Genomic DNA, 19,091 nt, shown 5'->3' with positions numbered 1-19,091 from the left:
TTTATACTTTGGGAGTTCGAACTATCCTGACTAATTTCTGTCTTAGTCACCGTATGATCGGTACGAGTTCGATCCCAACCTGATCGAATAGGTCCAATCCACGAGGTGTCCCTCGCTTCATGGTTCTCGGCGCTCATGTATCATACCTTAGCCTGGCTAAGTAAATTCTCAGCAACGAAGACCTTCGGCTCGTGTGCTCCCTACTTTGGCACAAGTATTCAGGAAGTTAACACCTTGGTCAGAAACCTCGGCCGGGATGATAACGATACTCCCAAAAATCTTTTCTTTCTAAAACTTCTTCTTGTGTCAAGTCTCTATCTTTTATACATACTCATACTGTTATCCTTAAATGTAAGGCATGTCATAAGAATAAAATAAACATTCAAAAGTATTTCTAAAGATTCTTGCTTCTTCATATATTTTTTTTCAGCATGAAAATGACATATAAGAATTACACAAAAATCTGAAATTTTAAGCACATATATCAGAATAAATCATCTAAACTTTAACTAGAATAATTCTAAGCTAATAGGTACCCACTCACTCCAATTAAGTACATATTAACTCTTTTAAGTAATTCATCAAACCCCTTGTATGCGTACTTTTGTGAGTTAAACCACTTTAGTAAAGGATTATATCAACTCACCTCAAAACTCCTCGAGCCAATATGTAGGCTTCGACCCAATTTATACATATCGACCAATCGATTCTACAACAACCAGAGTATCTTAATTAATTTTAAAGTTTCACACCTGAACATTGAACTTAATATTGATACAGAAAAAGAAAGAAATTAACTATTCAATTCTTATATTGTAGGATAATTGAGCATATAAAATTTATATACCTTAATTCAAGAATTAGTAATTTGTAAAGAAACCTAGAATTTTATGCTTATGGTTCTTGTCAGTAGAAGTCTCTGCCTTTTTTGTTTTGGTTGTTTTGTATTCTTTGAAATTTTACTGGCCACTCTTTCGTCCAAGGCTTTATGCCTTTAGCTTACAATGGAATCTATTAGTATATGGGCTTTAAGCCCTATTCTTAAATGTCTTATTTTGCTTTTTTTTTTTTTGACTTATTAAGTATTTAACGATACCCACTTTTAGAGGGTATTTGGCTAAGCTTATAAGTTGGTTAAACTGACTTATAATCACTTTTTGGCTTATCTATGCGTTTGGTAAAATTAAAAGTGTTTATAAGTTAAGTACTTATAAGCCAAAAATAAGCAAAAAGCCATAAATTGGTCTCCCTCAACTTATCAAATTTCAGCTTATAAGCACTTTAGGTTTAACCAAAATATTTACTATTCTATCCCTAAAATAATTCTTTTTAAACAAAACTCTTCGTATACCTAGTTCTTCAGTTGCTTATTATTAATTTCAGCACTTTTATCCAAACACGTAACTGCTTATTTTTTAAATAAGTTTCAGCACTTAAAAGTGCTTTTCAGCAACTAACGATTATCAGTCCCTCTAAATCAGCTAAGCCAAACAGGCTCTTAATAATTAATAATATTAAAAGTATTAATATTCCTCTAATTGTATATTCAATTATTTAAGTATAATTTTTTTTTGCACTCAAGACAATATTGAAAAAAATAATTTTATATTTTAGCGTGTCAAAATAATTTTATTTTTAGCGTGTCTTGAAACTTTTATAGATAGAAGGTGTGTGACATCTTTCTGGGGAATTCAACTATTTTCCAGTCTTGTAGACTCGATGGTTTTTGACTACCTGTTATGGATTCCGGCTACTCCGGTGTGCTTATGATTATTTTTAAGGGCATTTTCTTGTAGATATGGTCAATTCACCCACACTCTTCGCAGATAATACACACTATGGGTTGTTTGTGATCCCCAATTATTACTGATGCTTGAAGCGGTACCTTTGTTTGCACCTGAATACAGATCCGTGCGTATCTACCTCTTAAAGTAGCAGAGGTACACATATCTATCTTTAGGAGTTTGCGAATTCTTTTACCCACTTTTTCTAGAATTTTATTGTCATAAAATTTGGTGGGTAGACATGGATGTGACTTATATTTTTATGTTAGCAGGAACAAAGTTGGGTTCCCAGTTCTGAACAGATAGAAAATGACCCATGATGAACCATGATCCTCCGTGTAGTGCACTGATCATATTTTCTTCCTTCGCAAATCTTACTATAAAGAAGCCCTATCCTAGATCGATAAGAATGAACTGTTCCATTGGGGTCCAGAGTTGTTGGAGCTTGGTCCGCAGGAGGTGGTGGGGGATTTTTCTTCCAAACACCTTGATGACAAACAAACAATAACAACATCCCAGTATAGTCCCACAAGTCCAATATCAAGGATCGAGAATTTCCATGGTTGGTGAATTTTGAGTTTTTGCTCCTGCGACAGTGAGACCATACTAAGGGGAAGGGGATTTAAAAATTATAGAGATTGGTTAGGCTTTCTCTCTCTAACACCTTCACGAACTGTGTTCCATATATTTTCTTTGAACTTGGGGTTAGGGATGTACTTTTTGTGACTATAAAAGTATCCCTTTAAAAATAAAGTGAGAAGTCTTAATTTATATATTATTTTTTCATACAAACAAATTAGTTTTTTTATACAAACTAATATAAAAATAGTATCATATAAATCGTGTTTGGAGGTTGTTAATTGGATTCTAACAGCTAAAGTTAAGTACCTCCTTTCAAAGGGAATGCTAGTTGCAAAAATAACCACCCATAATGGTTATTACTGCTCCCCCCTTTGCCATTAATTTATCTCTTCTTTTCTCTGAACTAATAGTAGCAGTCAACTTCTTTACAAAGAAGTAAGGATCTTCAAGCTACTTTTGTTATGTTGGGCTTATATCCAGCCCAAACCCAATATACCCCTAATCGAGTCCATAAATTGACCGCTTCTCCATTCTCATTATCTTCTAAAAACTATGGCATGCAAGAAGGTGAATTGCAGACAACCTGTTTGATTAAATTCCCAAAGGAGCGGATGGTTACTCCAGTGAGCCGTGCTAGCTTTTAATCACGCAAATGTCCATTTTTGAGAAGTGGGCCTGTTGTAATTTCTATTAGCAAGTGAAAATATTTGGGAAACTTACGGTAAGAATGACAACTATGGCTCTGGGTAATGTTTGTTCGCTACAAATAAAGACTTGTGAGCTCTTTGGAATTTGTGTAAATCACTCATATACCCTTCCTATCCAAAATAAAAGTAAGTTTTTTGTCAATTGTTCTAAAGTTTATAGCTTTTCATAGTTTTTTTTTTTGGTACTGGAAATCCTTTTCTGCTGTGTACTTAGCTTTCTATATTATCATTTGTAGGCTTAGAAATAAAGCCATTGGTTATTCAAGCCACAGCTAAAGCTAATTCTCGAACTGAGAGTGCTAAACTTCGAAATAGACGAATTCGAAAAAAGGTACGTATGTTGTAAAATTATGCTCTTGATATTTTTCCCCAGACATAATTGAGGAGATTGGTTTTTATGACCGGTTACAAATTTTCTTGTAGTTATATGGATTTTTCACAGGAGATCAGTAAATTATAACACATGAAATTGGTAAATAAAACACATGAGATTCTTTATAGCCCCAATTATGTACTACATTTGGCTGCACTAACAGGTAATGTTAGTGAACATGAATCATGTTACATGATTCGGTGCTGATGGGTTTAATTACAATTTTTTGTGTTTGGACAAGAGGGAGAAACTAGTTTAGGAGAATATAATTGGGAATGATGCATTTAGTGCTTTAGCTTGGAAGAGATAAACTGTAACTGGGCTTTAAGATCATACATTGTTGAGCAGAAATTAGTCATTTTTCCTTAGAACAAAACAAGTATAGAAAATTGAATAAGGTAAATGTAAAGAGTTTACTTTTATTCTTGGCATATTTTTGTATAGAAGTAGCCAACGATGACTTTGATTTTAACCTAATGGATTGCTGTTTCATACATTTCCCGGTTACATAAGGTCCGTCAGGCTTTGACAACATAGCTCTTTTATTAGGATACTCATATGTCATTTTTACTCACACATTGACATTTAAAACATTGCATATCTTTATGTCTAGTGGAAATAGGTAGAGCATTTGTACTTTTGCCCTTGTCATCCTTCTATCCATTGCCTTTGTAAACTTGTAGCTTAAGCTTGCTTCTCATCTTCGGGCGTGTTTCAAGTTCTCTGCAAATGTCTTTTGGCTTGTCCCATGTTGATGAAGTTTATTTGCCTTTTTCTTGATTTGTTCTACCATTTGGCTTGCCAAATGCAATGCTTAATCTTAATTGTTCTCTAAAATCATTTCATGAACTCTCTCTCTCGCACAAACACACACAGCATATATGTATAACTTTATTGATTCACTGTAATCATTAAACTTCTTCTCGGTCTTGGCAGTTTAATGGAACTCCTGAAAAACCAAGACTTTCAGTCTTCTGCTCAGAAAAACAGTTATATGCTACATTGGTGGATGACCAAAATAAAAAGTCTTTATTTTACGGGAGCACTTTGCAAAAATCAATCCGGGGTGATCCACCATGCAGCACTGTAGTGAGTATCTTTAGCATATTAAGACATAATTATAAATATGTTGGTGCAAATTTTATAGTGAGTGGTATTTCAAGACTGCTTAATTTGAAGATGGGATCTCAGTTTTCTATGTTTTCTTGTTCCAATGCATTTTGGGATTTTCAAGTCATAGCATCATCCCTTGACTTTGTCCCTCTCAATCACAGGAAGCAGCGGAACGTGTTGGTGAGAAACTTGTGCAGACTTGTGTTGATCTCAACATCAATGAGATTTCATCTTATGATTGCAATGGTTTTGCTGGAGGAGAAAGAATGCAAGCGTTTGAGATTGCCATTTCTCGCCATGGTTTCCTGTCCAGATAGTTTCTTCCTTCTTTTCTATGTGAATTATTTATAGCCTTCAGAAGTCTGAAGCTTTCTCATAGGGGCTAGGGATGGCAATAGGACAGGGCAGGTGAAGCATTGCCCTGCCCCAAATTCAACACGCCCTGCCCCAAATTCAACACGCCCTGCCCTGTTTAACAGTGTTTCTCTTTTTCAACCTGCCCCGCCCCGCCCTGCCCCGTTTAGCTTTTTTGTTTCTTCCTTTCTTTTAAGTTTGGAACTGTAACTATTCATGTTATTATAAAAAGAAAGATGAATATGATTTCCATGATAAATCTGATAACGGTATGGCTTCGGTTTACATGACGTAAAATTACTTTATTAAAAACATGTCATTAAGGCTAAAATAGAATGATGTCTTTCTTTTGACAAGAGATTAAAAAGGAAAAGAGTGTAGTATAAAATAGAATATCATATCTGTACATGCAAAATTAACATTTTGACGTGGAAGACAGCAAACACAACGCTTTAATCAAAAGAAGTTCAGAATCATAGACCGTACATCTACTGACATAGTAAGTACTAATAGTTGTACCCAACAGTTGATTGACTTCTTCTAATGTATGTATGTGTATATCTACCTAAAGACCTGGAGCAATAAACCCTTCAAAAACCACTGGAGTTCACTGTAGCTGCACCCTTGCTCTTGCTTCATTTAACATATTCACAAAATATCTCCCACCCAAGATCCACCAATATTACATAACCAAATGTTTGCCTAGAATTAATAACAAAATTGATCTCCAAGATCCTAACCACCAGATTGCAAAGCGTGATGGGTGACCTCATAGATTATAGCCAATCAGCTTTTGTGCCCGGGAGAATGATAAGTGACAACATTATCTTAAGTCACGAACTAGTAAAAGGATAGGGAAGAAAAGGGATTTCTCCAAGATGTATGCTAAAAGTGGACATGCAAAAAGCATATGATTCACTAGAATGGAAGCTTATTGAACAAGTACTGATACATATGAACTTTCCTAATTTGTTCATACAGTGGGTCATGGATTGCATAAGTTCAGTTTCATACTCTACTGGCATTAATGGATGGCCTACGGAGCCATTTGCAGCTAAACGAGGATTGAGGCAAGGGGATCCTATACCCCCCTTCCTTTTTGTTCTCGCTATGGATTACTTTTCCAGAATGTTGAAAGGACTGAGTGAACAACCAAATTTCAATTATCATCCCATATGCCAGAAAATGAATTTGATACAATTAGGCTTTGTTGATGACCTACTATTATTCTGTAGGGGTGATTTAATATCTGTTCAGATGCTTTATGACTGCTTCCAGGAGTTTTCTCAGGTATCTGGTTTGATAGCAAATAAAGAGAAAAGCTCTATCTACTTTGGAGGGGTGAGAGATGAGACACAAAGGGCTATAATGGAGATGATTGGGTTCAGTAAAGGGGAGATACCATTTAGATATTTGGGTGTACCATTCAGTACAAAAAGACTGTCAATCAACCAATGCCAACCTTTAATTGTTAAAAGCTAGGAAGGATTACAAACTGGACATCAAAGTTCCTTTCCTATGCAGAAAGGGTTCAGTTGATAAAAAAATTTCTTTTCTCCATTCAGATTTACTGGTCACAGATTTTTGTTCTGCCTACTAAAGTGATAAAGCTGATCGAAGCTACATGTAGAAGATTTCTTTGGACCGAAGGAGTGGAATTGACAAAGAGAGCATTACTTGCTTGGGAGAAAGTATGTTATCCTGCTAGTGCTGGTGGACTTAATATCCTAGATATAGCTATATGGAACAGAGCAGCGATTAGCAAGCTATTATGGAACCTATGTTGTAAAAAGGATAAACTCTGGGTTAAGTGGGTTCATAATTATTACATCAAGGGTGGACAAATTTGGGGTGCAGTACCTAAACAAGCTTCATGGGTAGTGCAAAAAATTGAAAAGATGCAAAGTTATGTCCAGCTAGCCGGGATCGTGGAAGAAGACTTAAAAAGCATGACGGCCTTCTCAATCAAGAAGATGTATCTAATGATGAGAGGTGACTTTCCAAAAGTTCAGTGGAGGAAAATGGTTTGCAACAACTATGGATCTCCCAAATGGATCTTTATTTTCAGACTAGCAGCTCATGGGAGATTGCCCACAAAAGATAGATTGATGAACTGGGGAATTGTTGACAATCAAATATGTCCGATATGTGCTTTTCAGACAGAAAGTATATCCCACCTATTTTTCCAATGTAAAGTTTTTGCACAGATATGGAATAGTTTGTTGCAATGACAACAAATTGCGAGAAAAAATATGAGTTGGCCAGAAGAACTGAAGTAGGCAGAAATCCACGCCAGATATGGAATAGTTTGCTGCAACGGTAACAAATAGCGAGAAAAAATATGAGTTGGCCAGAAGAACTGAAGTGGGCAGAAATCCATGCCAATGGAAGAAGTCCTGGTGCTGAACTCTATAGAATGACCTTGGCAGCATGTGTATACCATCTATGGATTGAAAGAAATCAAAGGGTCTTTCAGGCTAAGCATACTGGCCATAGGAGCATTGTTAGAAGAATCATCCAAGAAGTATTCTATCGAGGATCGCAAAAGAGCAGACTAATTAAAGAACTCGATAAGCTGAATTTTTATCCTTAATAGCTTAGTCTGTGGAGAGTAATTAGAGAAGATTGGTTGTTATAGTTGCTAGGAGTGGCCTGTATTCTTTTTTTTTGTTTTGTTTTTGGAGTGAGAATTCATCCCTAGACTTTCCTTATTATTTGTACTAACTGCCTTTGGTAATAAAATCTTTTATTTACCAAAAAAAAAAAATTGTGGACAACACTTTATATATCTACCCCCGACCAGAAAACAACAAAAACAGAACATCTAAACATAACATAGAAAAAAGACAAACCTCCATCCTATGAAGTAGGCAAACGCAAGTAAAAGAAAATTCTAATTTCTTTGTTGACTTTGCAGCTAAAATCCTGCCCAATCCCTGCCATGTCCCATTAACTATTTCTTCAAAGCGTGTTTTGACCCACCCTGCTTGCCCGGCCTTATTAAGACTTTGCCTTGCTCTGCCCCATTAAGGTTTTGTCCCCGCCCTATTTGTCATCCCTAATTGGGGCGTCAAGTAGAAGCATATGTAACTACCTTAATAGTAAATTTCATTATGGATAACTTATGGTCACTTATTTTTATGCTATCAATGTATTTGAACTTATTTTATCATGTAATTTACATTATTTTCTAGGCTACCAAGTTAGACTACAGGTTCTGTTGTAGTTCACTTTAACTTGATGGAGAAAAAAGGTTTTCACTGTCATGGCACATAAATTTGAACTCTTTTATCATTTTGCGGCCAAAAACTTTTTGCGGCCAAACGCACACGCAAGTATACGGGTCGTCAAGTAATAAAGTGACTAAAAGTCGGATGTCGAACCCACGGGGACTTGTGATTAACTATTAACTAAATTAGACTATCCTAATTATCTAAACAAGAATTAAACCTAGAAATATTCGATTCAAACTAATTAAATAAAGAAATATAAATAATGAACTTTGAACAGAGAAAGAGCAGATTTTTATGATATCAATGTAATGAAAACGATCTAGGGTGATGGGCTATCTAACAATCCTATTATATTCTTCAATTGAATTGACTAAATAATTTGTCTAGTTTATTGGTTAACATGGTTAATATTGCTAATAAGAATCTGTCGAGTTCTTACTCGCCTATTCAAGCTAACCTAACGTCTATATGTCTATGGAGTTAGAATCAGCAAGAACGCATTTATAATTCCTGTAAATCAACCAAGCAAGACAATTAGGTATATGTCTATCCTAACCGCGAATCTATTCCCCTATGCTCAGGTTCAAGAACTTGCTCAACTCAATCCTATATGCAATCTAGAATTTCCACTTTCGAGTTCAATTCTAGATTTGTAGATAGTATTCAATTGGTGATCAAACAATCAAATAATTAAGTGCGGGATTGAATAAATAAACCAATATGATAAACTAAGAAATCAAAATCAATATCCGAATAATAACAGTCATGAAAGAACCACAACCCTAGAACGTGAAGTTTAGCTCCACATAGATATGGTAGCCAAACAATAAATCATACAAAGAAACATAAAAATTACTAAGTTTTGAGGAAGAAAGATGGAACTTGATGAATTCCGACCTCCACGGCGGCTCTGTGCTTGTGTTTTATTCTCAAAAAATGTTCTCCCCCTCCAAAATAAGTTTGAGACCCCTTTTATACGAGTTAAGGTCGTGTAGGACTGAAATAACATTGTCCGCGCCCAGCGCTGACCGTGGCGCTGGAGGCAATGAGCTTTTCGTTCAATTCCTTCACGTTAATTTTCATCCATTGCATTTAGAATGCAATTGCATTCTATATCTTTCTTGTGTTGTTTGTCTCCACTTGGGGGGACAAAAGTCAAAACCAAAGGGTGTCCTCTTTTTTTTTATTATTTTAATTTACTTTCTTTCTTTTTTTTCCGCGTTTTATCTAATTTTATCCCAAATTTTTTCATCTTCACACCGCTTTATTCCTATACAATTAAAATATAATATTAAGCAAAATAATATAACTAATACTCAAATGACGATTAAAAGTACCAGAATATAAGATAACAATGGGTAAATATATGCATTTTTGGCCGAATATCACATTTATCTTGTAATTCGTTGATTGGAAATGACCACCATTATAATTAGCAGTGGTCTAGTGATAGTCCAATAATAATACTAATTCTTTTCGATTATTGAGGTCTATATTAACAGTATTGGAAGGAACATATCTAAATTCATGTAAATCAAATATGTTTTTGTTGTGCTCTTTGAGTAATCATAGCAGTCATTTTGCCTTTTCCCAAAATGATTTATTTTTAAAAAGTAATTAACGAAAAAAAGTAACTACCGAAATGAGATTGCAAATTTTGAATTTGAGAATAATAGTTTACGGGTGGCAACCATTCGAAACCAGTTAGTTACTTAACGTTAACCAAATTCAAAAATTGTTGATGCCGTTTAATTTATCTACCCCAAAACTATAAATAAACCAAAAAGTACATCAAATCAAGTATCCAATACTCCAAACTAATTCATCATCTTTGACTGAAAACTTCATTCGTGATCATTATTCTTCTTTTTTTCTCAATCTTCAACCCCTCTAAATCTTCTCAATTTTCTCAAAAAAATGGAGCAAAGTACTGAGGGAATTGGGATCAAAATCTACAGTGCATCAAAACGTGCAGATACAACAATATACCCTACTAATTTACCACCAGATAACGATGTTCCGATCCCTGAATTGCCTCAACCAGCAATTGGTGGCAAAAAAAGAAGAGCAATGGCTAATGGGGTTCAAAAAACTCTCTCAAAAACTTCATTGCTTGTCAATTTTCTACCAACAGGCACACTTCTAACTTTTGAAATGGTCCTTCCATCAGTCTATGGCAAAGGCGATTGTTCACCGGTCACTACATTAATGATTTTAACACTACTTGGCCTTTGTACTTTGTCTTGCTTCTTCTTCCATTTTACCGATAGTTTTCGTGGACCCGATGGGAAAGTTTACTATGGATTTGTGACACCAAGAGGGTTGAAAGTTTTCAAGTCTGGACTAGGTGTGGATGTGCCAAAAGATGAGAGGTAATATTTGTGACGGAATAGATATGATAGACAGATCGTCTGTCACAGTTTTGTAACAGTTTTATGGCAGAATTCATCCATGTGGGTTGATATTTGTGACGATTTTATTCTTTCGTCACGAACATTATTTTTCTTGTAGTAAGTTGATTTTACACTTCAAAGCCGTTATTTCATGTTTTAATCTATTGTTTACTTTTTCTAACAGGTACGTCGTGGGATTTACGGATTTCGTACATGCAATGATGTCTGTTTTGGTATTTGTGGCGATTGCATTTTCGGATCATAGAGTGACGCTTTGTCTATTCCCTGGACATGCAAAAGAACTTGATGAAATTATGAGGAGTTTTCCTTTAATGGTGGGAGTTATTTGCAGTGGACTTTTTCTTGTTTTCCCCAATACTAGATATGGTATTGGATGTATGTCTGCTTAATAATTAGGGCGGGTTGTGCTTTAATTTTAGGTTGTTTTTGTTTTTCGATTCTCCTTTTCCAATTGTATATGTGAGGATTTTTTTAGTTAGTTCTCTGTGGTACTATTTGATGTACTGTAATTTAAGTAATTACTACTCTGGTTATTGTTTAGATCTATGGATCAATTTATTAGGAGCCTTTTTCTATCAGTTGTTAATGTTTATTAAAAGAAAGGCATGGTTATGGTAGGAACTTCAAATTATTTAACTTTCTGTAGTATTTCGGATATTGATTCCTTAATTTTATTCAATATTTGATTAAATGTCTCTCTGACTGTTGGCACTAAACATGAGATGTTGAAAGAATTTCAATGAATGAGTATTTTTTTTTTTTTTTTAGAATTAAGTCATGGTAACATTTTTAGTAGAAGCCTTGATTATATCTTCTTCAACTTTGTTTGAATGAGGCAAAGTTAATGTTAAATTTGGCATCATTTAATGTCGATTGGTTGTTACAAATATATTGGATAAGTACAACAAATTCAAATTCTACTAATTATCCTAACAATATCAATGGATAAAACAGTAACACGCTAGCAAAGTTTGACATTTCCGCTCAATTCAATTCTAAACAGCTCAATATTTCTAGAAATTAGAATGGACTTTGCTACCTAAATTGTTAAAATAGCACGGTATAGCCAATTTTCGGACTGGTCATTCAAAAATAGTCACCGTTTACGAAGTCAATGAAAAATAGCCACTATTTTGCTGCAACAGAGATCGGTCTCGCATAATATACGGGAGTTCGGTGCATCTGTGTACGAACTCCAGCATATTATGCTGGACCGGTATACTTTGCTGACTCCTGTATAATATACGGGAGACTGGAGCACCGGTGCTCCAAACTCCAGTATATTATACTGGACATTAGGGGTGTACATAGGCCGGGTTGGTTCGGATTTTGCAATTACCAAACCAAACCAATTATATCAGATTTTTAAATCTATAGATCAAACCAAACCAACAAAAGTCGGGTTTTTCAATATCGGGTTTTCTCAGATTTCTCGAATTTTTCGGGTTTCTCGGGTTTTTCGTTTCGATAAACTTGTGCTCCAAACTATATATAGCTGCCATCATAAAATTCTAATAAATTCCTGCAGCTATCTTGGAGTACAAAAAAGAACAGGAGGACCATGCAAATATAAAAGTCTAAAATTATACACCAAAGAAGGATCATGATAATAACACCTTGTGGGGTCAGGATCAATCTTATACGGGGCATTTTCTTGAATGAGCATGTTGTAACATGTTGCTTGAGTACAACAGGTCTACTTGAATGACAACCATGGTGGCTATTGTGTTAACCAAACAATGAATGGCAATAGGTGTTAAGGAAAAATTACTCCTTACACAATGCACATGTCTTTTTTCCAGCAAATATTTTAGGACAATAATTGCATTTTGCCCTACATTTACCTCCTTTAGCAGTAAATTTGGAGAAGTGATTCCAAATCTCGGACGTCTCTCTGCCACTATTCCCAGATTTAGATTTTTCTGATGGAGTCGTTCTTTTTTGCTTCTTAGGAGGAGTGCGTCGATGAGGAGTGTCTGCACTTTGTTTTTGAGCTGTCACTGGCGAAGGATTATTGACAACCACCTCAGCATCTGCTCCAGAAGTTGTAGTTTCCATTCTTAGAAAGAGTTCCTGCAAATAGAACATATCCAGTTACTATTTAACTGATGGAATTTACCTTCGCATTGTGACAGCAAATGACAGATCATTGGACTATATTTATAGAGGTCATTTTATGTTGAAGTGAAGCCAAAGAAGGTTCAATATATTTATAGAGGTCATGGACTAAGCAATATAAACAGAAGGCTAGATTCTTCAGAATTAGCTGGATTGCGAAACTTCTTGGGCAATAACAGGATCACTGTCTAATCTTTCTACATTTTTTAATATGGGGGGGGGGGGTTGTTATATTGAAAGCATAAAGCAGGGAGGGTCCAGAATATGAGTTTTTAGATTCACCACAATCATAAATTTGGGGCTAAAGTAAAATTAAGGTTGTTATAAAAGAATCCAACTAGGATGAATTAAAGGTATTGGAACAACATTCTTGAGAAGCTAAGCATCTTTTTTCACTTGTTTCCCTTATATCTGTATCATTACTTCTACTTTGATCTTTTGATAAAGGACCAATGTAACCACTTGGACTTGAAGCTAGCTTGCCACATCTTAGTTAATTGGGGAAAAGCAAGGTATATGTATGCAGCTAAAAGAAAACATGTAAAATGAGAGCAAAAGAGCTTTACCGATGAGAGCTTTACGATCGTAGGTTTTTTGCCTTTGGAGAAGAGGCAAGATGATTTCAATTGTTTATGTGTTTCAGAACACCTTTTGGACGATCTATCTGCTTTTAAGATTAGGTTTTGGTTTGGGCTCAATTATTCTTTTATGGGCCAAACAAAAACAAATATTTACATGGGCTATAATACCAATTTAAAATATTATGCTATATAAAGAAATTATAATAAAAATTAAGAAATAATTATAACTTACATTCTAATAAATATTTTTATCTATCTAATATATAAAATAAGTATACATATAATGTCGGGTTGGTTTGATTTCGGTTTGACTTTTTTTAGTTAATACCAAACCAACCCTATTGTGGTCGGGTTTTATTTTCCAATACCAAACCGAGTCAAACCAAACCACTAGTCGGGTTTTTTTCCGGGTTGATTCGGATTTTCGGGTTGGTTTGTACACCCCTACTAGACATTTATACTTGTTGGAACTCCAGTATATTATGCTGGAGTTCTAGTGTACTTATGCTGGAACTCCAACATATTATGCTGGAGTTCCAGCATAGTTATCCTAGAACTCCCGTATAATATGCTGGAGAAGTACTCCAAAGGTGCCAAACATATGGAATTAAAGTAATTTACCGTCAAGGAGGAAGTTCAGAAACAAATAGTGTCACTTGAGCATATTAGAACAGATCCCATGATTGCAGATCCGTTAACGAAAGGTTTACAGCCAAAGATATTTAAAGAACATGTACATAGAATGGGTCTTGGCTGTATTTATGACTGATGTATTTATGATGTTTTGACACTCTGAGCTCATTTATATGTTTCTGATATACATTAATGATTTCTTGCTTCTCATAATGGTGTACACATTATTGTTTTGAGATATTACAGGATAAGTCTCAATGAGACATTATTGTGGACCATAATATTTTATAGCTTATGGACCTGGTACGATGAGTTGCTAATGTTGTAGTATATGGAAGGGAGTATGTAGACAAATTATATATAACCGCCATAACTCACATTTAGTAGCTTATCGTATTATGGTATTTATGATGGACATTATAGAAGAGATTTGTTTAATTTAATTAATAAGCAAATCTCATATGTCCGATCAGTTACTTGATGGAATTATCGGATTAAATGAGAACCTCTATAAATTGGTCCTCTCCCCACCCATTAGGGTTACCGTATTTTATTTCTCTCTTCCATCACTAAAGTCGGGGTTAACGAAAGCTAGGGCAAGGGGCGAGAAACCAATTTCGATAAACGCTTCCGCTTCACGATAATGACTTACGATTCAGGTATATTTTCTATAATAATTTTATGTAAGATTATCATGTTCAAAATCCTGATATAAATAAAAGTTTATGCTTACAAAGGAAACTGCCATGGGCAAAGGTAGACACTTACCTGCAGTAAGTGTTTACGATGTGTCATAATTAACTTTAGTTTAGTAATAAGAATGATATGTTAAGATATTTGTTATATATTTATTGAATTGATGTAAACATCAAATATAGTATGGTTATGTTTGTATCATTGTGACATGGGTGGATTTTGCTATCATAATATTCATAATTCATAATAACTAGGAGTCTGTTTGGATTGGCTTAAAAAAAGTAATTTTTCAGCAGAAATAGCTTTTTAGTCAAAAAACAATAAGTTGTGGCTGCCCAACTTATTACTTTTGGCTTGTTTTAAGCAGTTTTTAATTTATTGTAAACACTTTTTAACTTTGTCAAACATTAAAAAAAACTAAAGAAAGCTTAAAAATTAATTTGACCAGCTTAAAAGCCAATCCAAACACCCTTTAGAATAAGTTTCGTTTAGTAAACTAGGTAACCTTCTCCTTTATGCAGAATTGAGTTGATTATTCAAAATTCATATATACTTTGTTAAATCTATACATGTAGAGCAAAGTTTTACCAATAAACAGAAGCGGTTAAACAACTTAACAATCGATTTAAAATTGACAGGTAATTAAAAAGAACTTGACATAAATAGTGAAACAAAAAGGAAAGAAAAAAGATCAGAGTGGTCCAGTATCACCATTTGTGTACGTAGTATACTTATGCTGATCTGCACAATAACGTATGGTTTATAATACAAATCCCTCTTTCAATGTTAAGTTATGATTTTGCAGGAAGATTACAACCATGACTTTTGATGCTAGGTAGAGACCTAGAGTTCAAGTATTTATGTTGAACAAACGGTTGAAATGAGGGAAAGGTTCATATTGGACAACCTCCACCACACATCAAATCTATCACTTCAACAAGATAAGGTGTTATGGCTTGCACATTAAAAATGCTAGCTAACGCCTGCCTAATTTTCCTGTGTCGTTCCAATTTTATCAAATGTTTTCTTGATGCAAAAAACATTGGTTGAGATAAATACACGGTCATCGAGTACTTAGTCATTTTAGTCATAGCTATGGATATGAAGCAAGTATTAGTCCCAAGAGTTAAGCTGAATTCTGGTCATGAAATTCCTCTTATAGGCATGGGAACAGCACCTTCACTACCACCATTGGATGAATTAGTCGCCACATTTGTAGGTGCCATTGAAGCCGGGTATCGACACTTTGACACGGCAGCTGCCTATGGGTCTGAGGAGGCACTTGGCCTAGCAGTGGCGGAAGCGGTTCAACGTGGACTAATTATGAGCCGAAATGAAGTGTTCATTACCTCCAAATTATGGTGCACCGAAACACGCCACGACCTTGTTCTTCCTGCCCTCAAAAGATCTCTAGCGTAAGTCTTCTTTTATAGAGAGACAGATTCAGAGTATAAAAGACAGTAGATTCGATATTATTATACTTCACATATTTTATCAAATATATATATATATATATATATATATATACACACACACATACACGGCACACCCCACTAATGATATTGTCCTCTTTAGGCCTAGGCCCACACGGCTTAAAAACGCGTCACTAGAGTCTAAGGCTTCAATGGCGGAGCCACATTCATCCAACGGGTGTCAATCGACACCCCTTCGTTAGAAAATTACATTGTATTGCTACACAAATTTTTCTGTTTTATGTATATTTAATATATGTTGACTCCCTTACACTTTTCGGTGTATCTATTTTTTTATATCTTGACACTCCTTGGTGAAATTCTAGCTCCGCCACTGTAAGGCTTGTTTACTTATATACCCAGCTTCTCTTCCGTATTTTATTGATGTGAGATTCGCCTAAAATATCATAGTCGTCGTTGGAGCTAGTTTAATTTTAAGTTTTCTTTTTCCGTCTAGTTTCTACCGAATGAATGTCAAAGATTTCTATATTGTCAATGCAGCTAATTAAATGTGTACAGCAAGTTAGTTATCACTTTTACTAAGTTGCTAATTAGTACTCCTAATTCATATGTAATTACCTTATGAGTGACCGGATTTTGTAAATAATTTTTACACAATCATTATGTATAGAACTTAAGCACATGTGAAAAATGTTTGTAGGACTCTGGGGATGGATTACTTGGACTTGTACCTAATACATTGGCCAGCAACGATGAAAAACGGCAATGATGAAGAGATAAAGTTTGCAAATGAGGATGTAATTCCATTTGACATGAGAGGAACATGGGAAGCAATGGAAGAATGTTGCAGGTTAGGTTTGGCAAAGTCAATTGGTGTATGCAACTTCAGCTGCACAAAACTCTCTCAACTCTTGCACCATGCTACTATTCCTCCTGCCGTTAACCAGGTATGCTTGCATTAATCGAGATGGATCTAGGATTTTAGTTCTATGAGTTCAGCATTTAAAGTTATGGATGTATATCTACTATTTATTGTAATTCTAGTGACTTTTTACATATAAATTTATACTTTAAGTCGAAAATACTTAGCTCAGTTAAACCCGATAATTCTATGATGCATCCGCTCCTGCTCGCACAGAATTCTAAAAAGTTCATAGAATAGGATCAAATGAGCACAAACATGAAAGATGGGATACCAAATAGAATAGCCCATTAAATTAATTTACAGAAAGAGTTAAGCTATAGTATACATTAAGTGTAAAACAAAAATTTCATTATTGGTGTGGTTTAACCTTTTACAGCATGTTAGTTCCTATTTCAATCAGGTCATAAACTAATGCTTATTACAGTATAATTATCTTATAATTGATATGATTGTGTTTTTTATTCAGTATATAGAACTTTTAACTCTAATTTGTGCTACATAAAATGTTCAATTGTTTTGAAGTGTATTTATAGGAATTCTCATCAATGAAAGAATATTAGAAGTAGGGGTGGCAAACGGGCAGGTCGGATCAGATATGGGCGGATCGAAAACGAGTAACTAAAAACGGATAAATTATCCTACCTGACCCATATTTAATACGGATAGAAAATGGATTAACTGGCGTATGATATGGATATCCATATTATTAATGGCTTCTTGAATATGATTACTTTTGGGAGAATTCCTAGTCTCCCAAACTTGAGGAACCCTCAATTTGAATCTTTACAAATATAAAAGTTAAACACATTACTTATTCATTTTTTAAGTGGATAATATATCTTTTATCTATATTTGACCTGTTTTTAAAAAATTTATTATCTAACATATTGTTCAGTAGATAATATGAATGTAAAACTATTTTTTAACTATTTTGTCACCGCTAATTAGGAGGGTAAGAGAAATGATTAATATTAATTGGCAGGTGGAAATGCATGTTACATGGAGGCAAGACAAGATGTTAGAGTTTTGTAAGGAGAAAGGGATACATGTAAGTGCATGGTCTCCACTTGGGGCAAATGGGATACCTTTATGGGGTAACCATGCTGTTATGCAAAGCCCTATCCTTAAGGAAATTGCCTGTCATAAACAAAAGAGCATTGCACAGGTATTTTGCTTCAGCTTTTTCTTTTTCTCTTGTTAGTACATTTGACTTATAGTTTGTTTGGCTAAATTTTTAAAATCAAATTATATTTTAAAATATATTTTTTATCAAAAATGCTTTTCAAAAAAGTACTTTTGATGAATAGTAATTTGTGTTTGGCTGGAAAATCACTTTTCAGCAGTAATTAGTGTTTCGCCAAGCTTTTAAAAAAATATTTTAAAGTATATTCTTATGAAAAATGTTTTTTGAAAAAATATTTTTGGGAAGAAGTTACTTTTTCCACGCTTTTAAAAAATTGTTTCTGCTTCTGCTTTAAAGCACTTTTTTTTTCTTTAAAGAACTCGGCTAAACCGGCTATTAGTCCTTATCTAAATATCTAACATGATATTTAATTGTAGGTTGCATTGAGGTGGGTATATGAGCAGGGAGTTATTGTATTAGTGAAGAGTTTTAACAAGGATAGGATGAAAGAGAACCTTCAAATTTTGGATTGGGAACTAAGCAATGAAGAAATCGCTCGAATTCAAGAGATTCCTCAATGCAGAGGATTCAAAGCTGAGGTTTTTGTTCATCCAAATGGACCATACAAATCCGTGGACCAATTCTGGGATGGCGAGCTATAATAAAAGTTTCCAGCCTTCCTATTATTTATTTATTTGCAATTTTTTGTTGTTTACAAAGGTATTTGAGAAAAATCGAAAATTCAACTAAAACAAATTTGATAAGAGATGATGTAGTCTTCAATTTAGTATGGTTTGACATGCAACTGTAATATATTGAGTATTTTATTTGATTTGGCTTTGAATTTAAAAAAAATTATTTATTGGTGAACAAAATCATATTGGAATCGGCAGCGACGGGCAACCCGTGTTCCCCAAGTAATGCAGGGTTCGAGTTATAGTAATGCAAAAAATTAGATATACAGGAATTAATCATTCTATTTGCTACTCCACATAAAATAATACATAATTTACTCATAACTT

General features: G+C 34.5%; 3 protein-coding genes across 6 annotated transcripts; all 3 read left to right on the top strand.

Annotated features, from left to right (window-relative positions):
* The first annotated feature begins 1,663 nt into the window (after window positions 1-1,663).
* LOC107807408 (uncharacterized) lies at window positions 1,664-5,172 on the top strand. 4 transcript variants are annotated; one of them, XM_016631773.2, is made up of 6 exons: window positions 1,676-1,940; window positions 2,057-2,346; window positions 2,934-3,199; window positions 3,310-3,404; window positions 4,383-4,535; window positions 4,721-5,172. In XM_016631773.2, the coding sequence occupies exons 3-6, from the start codon at window positions 3,094-3,096 to the stop codon at window positions 4,874-4,876; spliced, it is 510 nt and encodes a 169-aa protein (XP_016487259.1). In that variant the 5' UTR covers window positions 1,676-1,940; window positions 2,057-2,346; window positions 2,934-3,093; the 3' UTR covers window positions 4,877-5,172. The 4 variants fall into 4 exon arrangements, with proteins under 4 accessions (XP_075097149.1, XP_075097150.1, XP_016487259.1 ...); XM_075241048.1 differs by having other exon boundaries at window positions 1,664-1,940; window positions 2,057-3,199; XM_075241047.1 differs by lacking the exon at window positions 2,057-2,346.
* Window positions 5,173-9,942: 4,770 nt separating this feature from the next.
* Window positions 9,943-11,135, top strand: LOC107807404 (protein DMP9-like). The gene is made up of 2 exons (XM_075240881.1): window positions 9,943-10,518; window positions 10,724-11,135. Exons 1-2 carry the CDS (start codon window positions 10,064-10,066, stop codon window positions 10,947-10,949), a joined length of 681 nt encoding a protein of 226 aa, XP_075096982.1. The 5' UTR covers window positions 9,943-10,063; the 3' UTR covers window positions 10,950-11,135.
* A 4,146-nt stretch (window positions 11,136-15,281) lies between these two features.
* Window positions 15,282-18,944, top strand: LOC107807409 (rhazimal reductase 1). The gene is made up of 4 exons (XM_016631774.2): window positions 15,282-16,003; window positions 16,722-16,968; window positions 17,929-18,111; window positions 18,507-18,944. The coding sequence occupies exons 1-4, from the start codon at window positions 15,684-15,686 to the stop codon at window positions 18,729-18,731; spliced, it is 975 nt and encodes a 324-aa protein (XP_016487260.1). The 5' UTR covers window positions 15,282-15,683; the 3' UTR covers window positions 18,732-18,944.
* The last annotated feature ends 147 nt before the right edge of the window (window positions 18,945-19,091 follow it).

This window comes from Nicotiana tabacum, chromosome 20 (genome assembly GCF_000715075.1).
Source record: "Nicotiana tabacum cultivar K326 chromosome 20, ASM71507v2, whole genome shotgun sequence".
In the NCBI taxonomy this organism is placed as follows: Eukaryota; Viridiplantae; Streptophyta; class Magnoliopsida; order Solanales; family Solanaceae; genus Nicotiana; species Nicotiana tabacum.
This window is presented reverse-complemented; position numbering and strand designations above follow the sequence as displayed.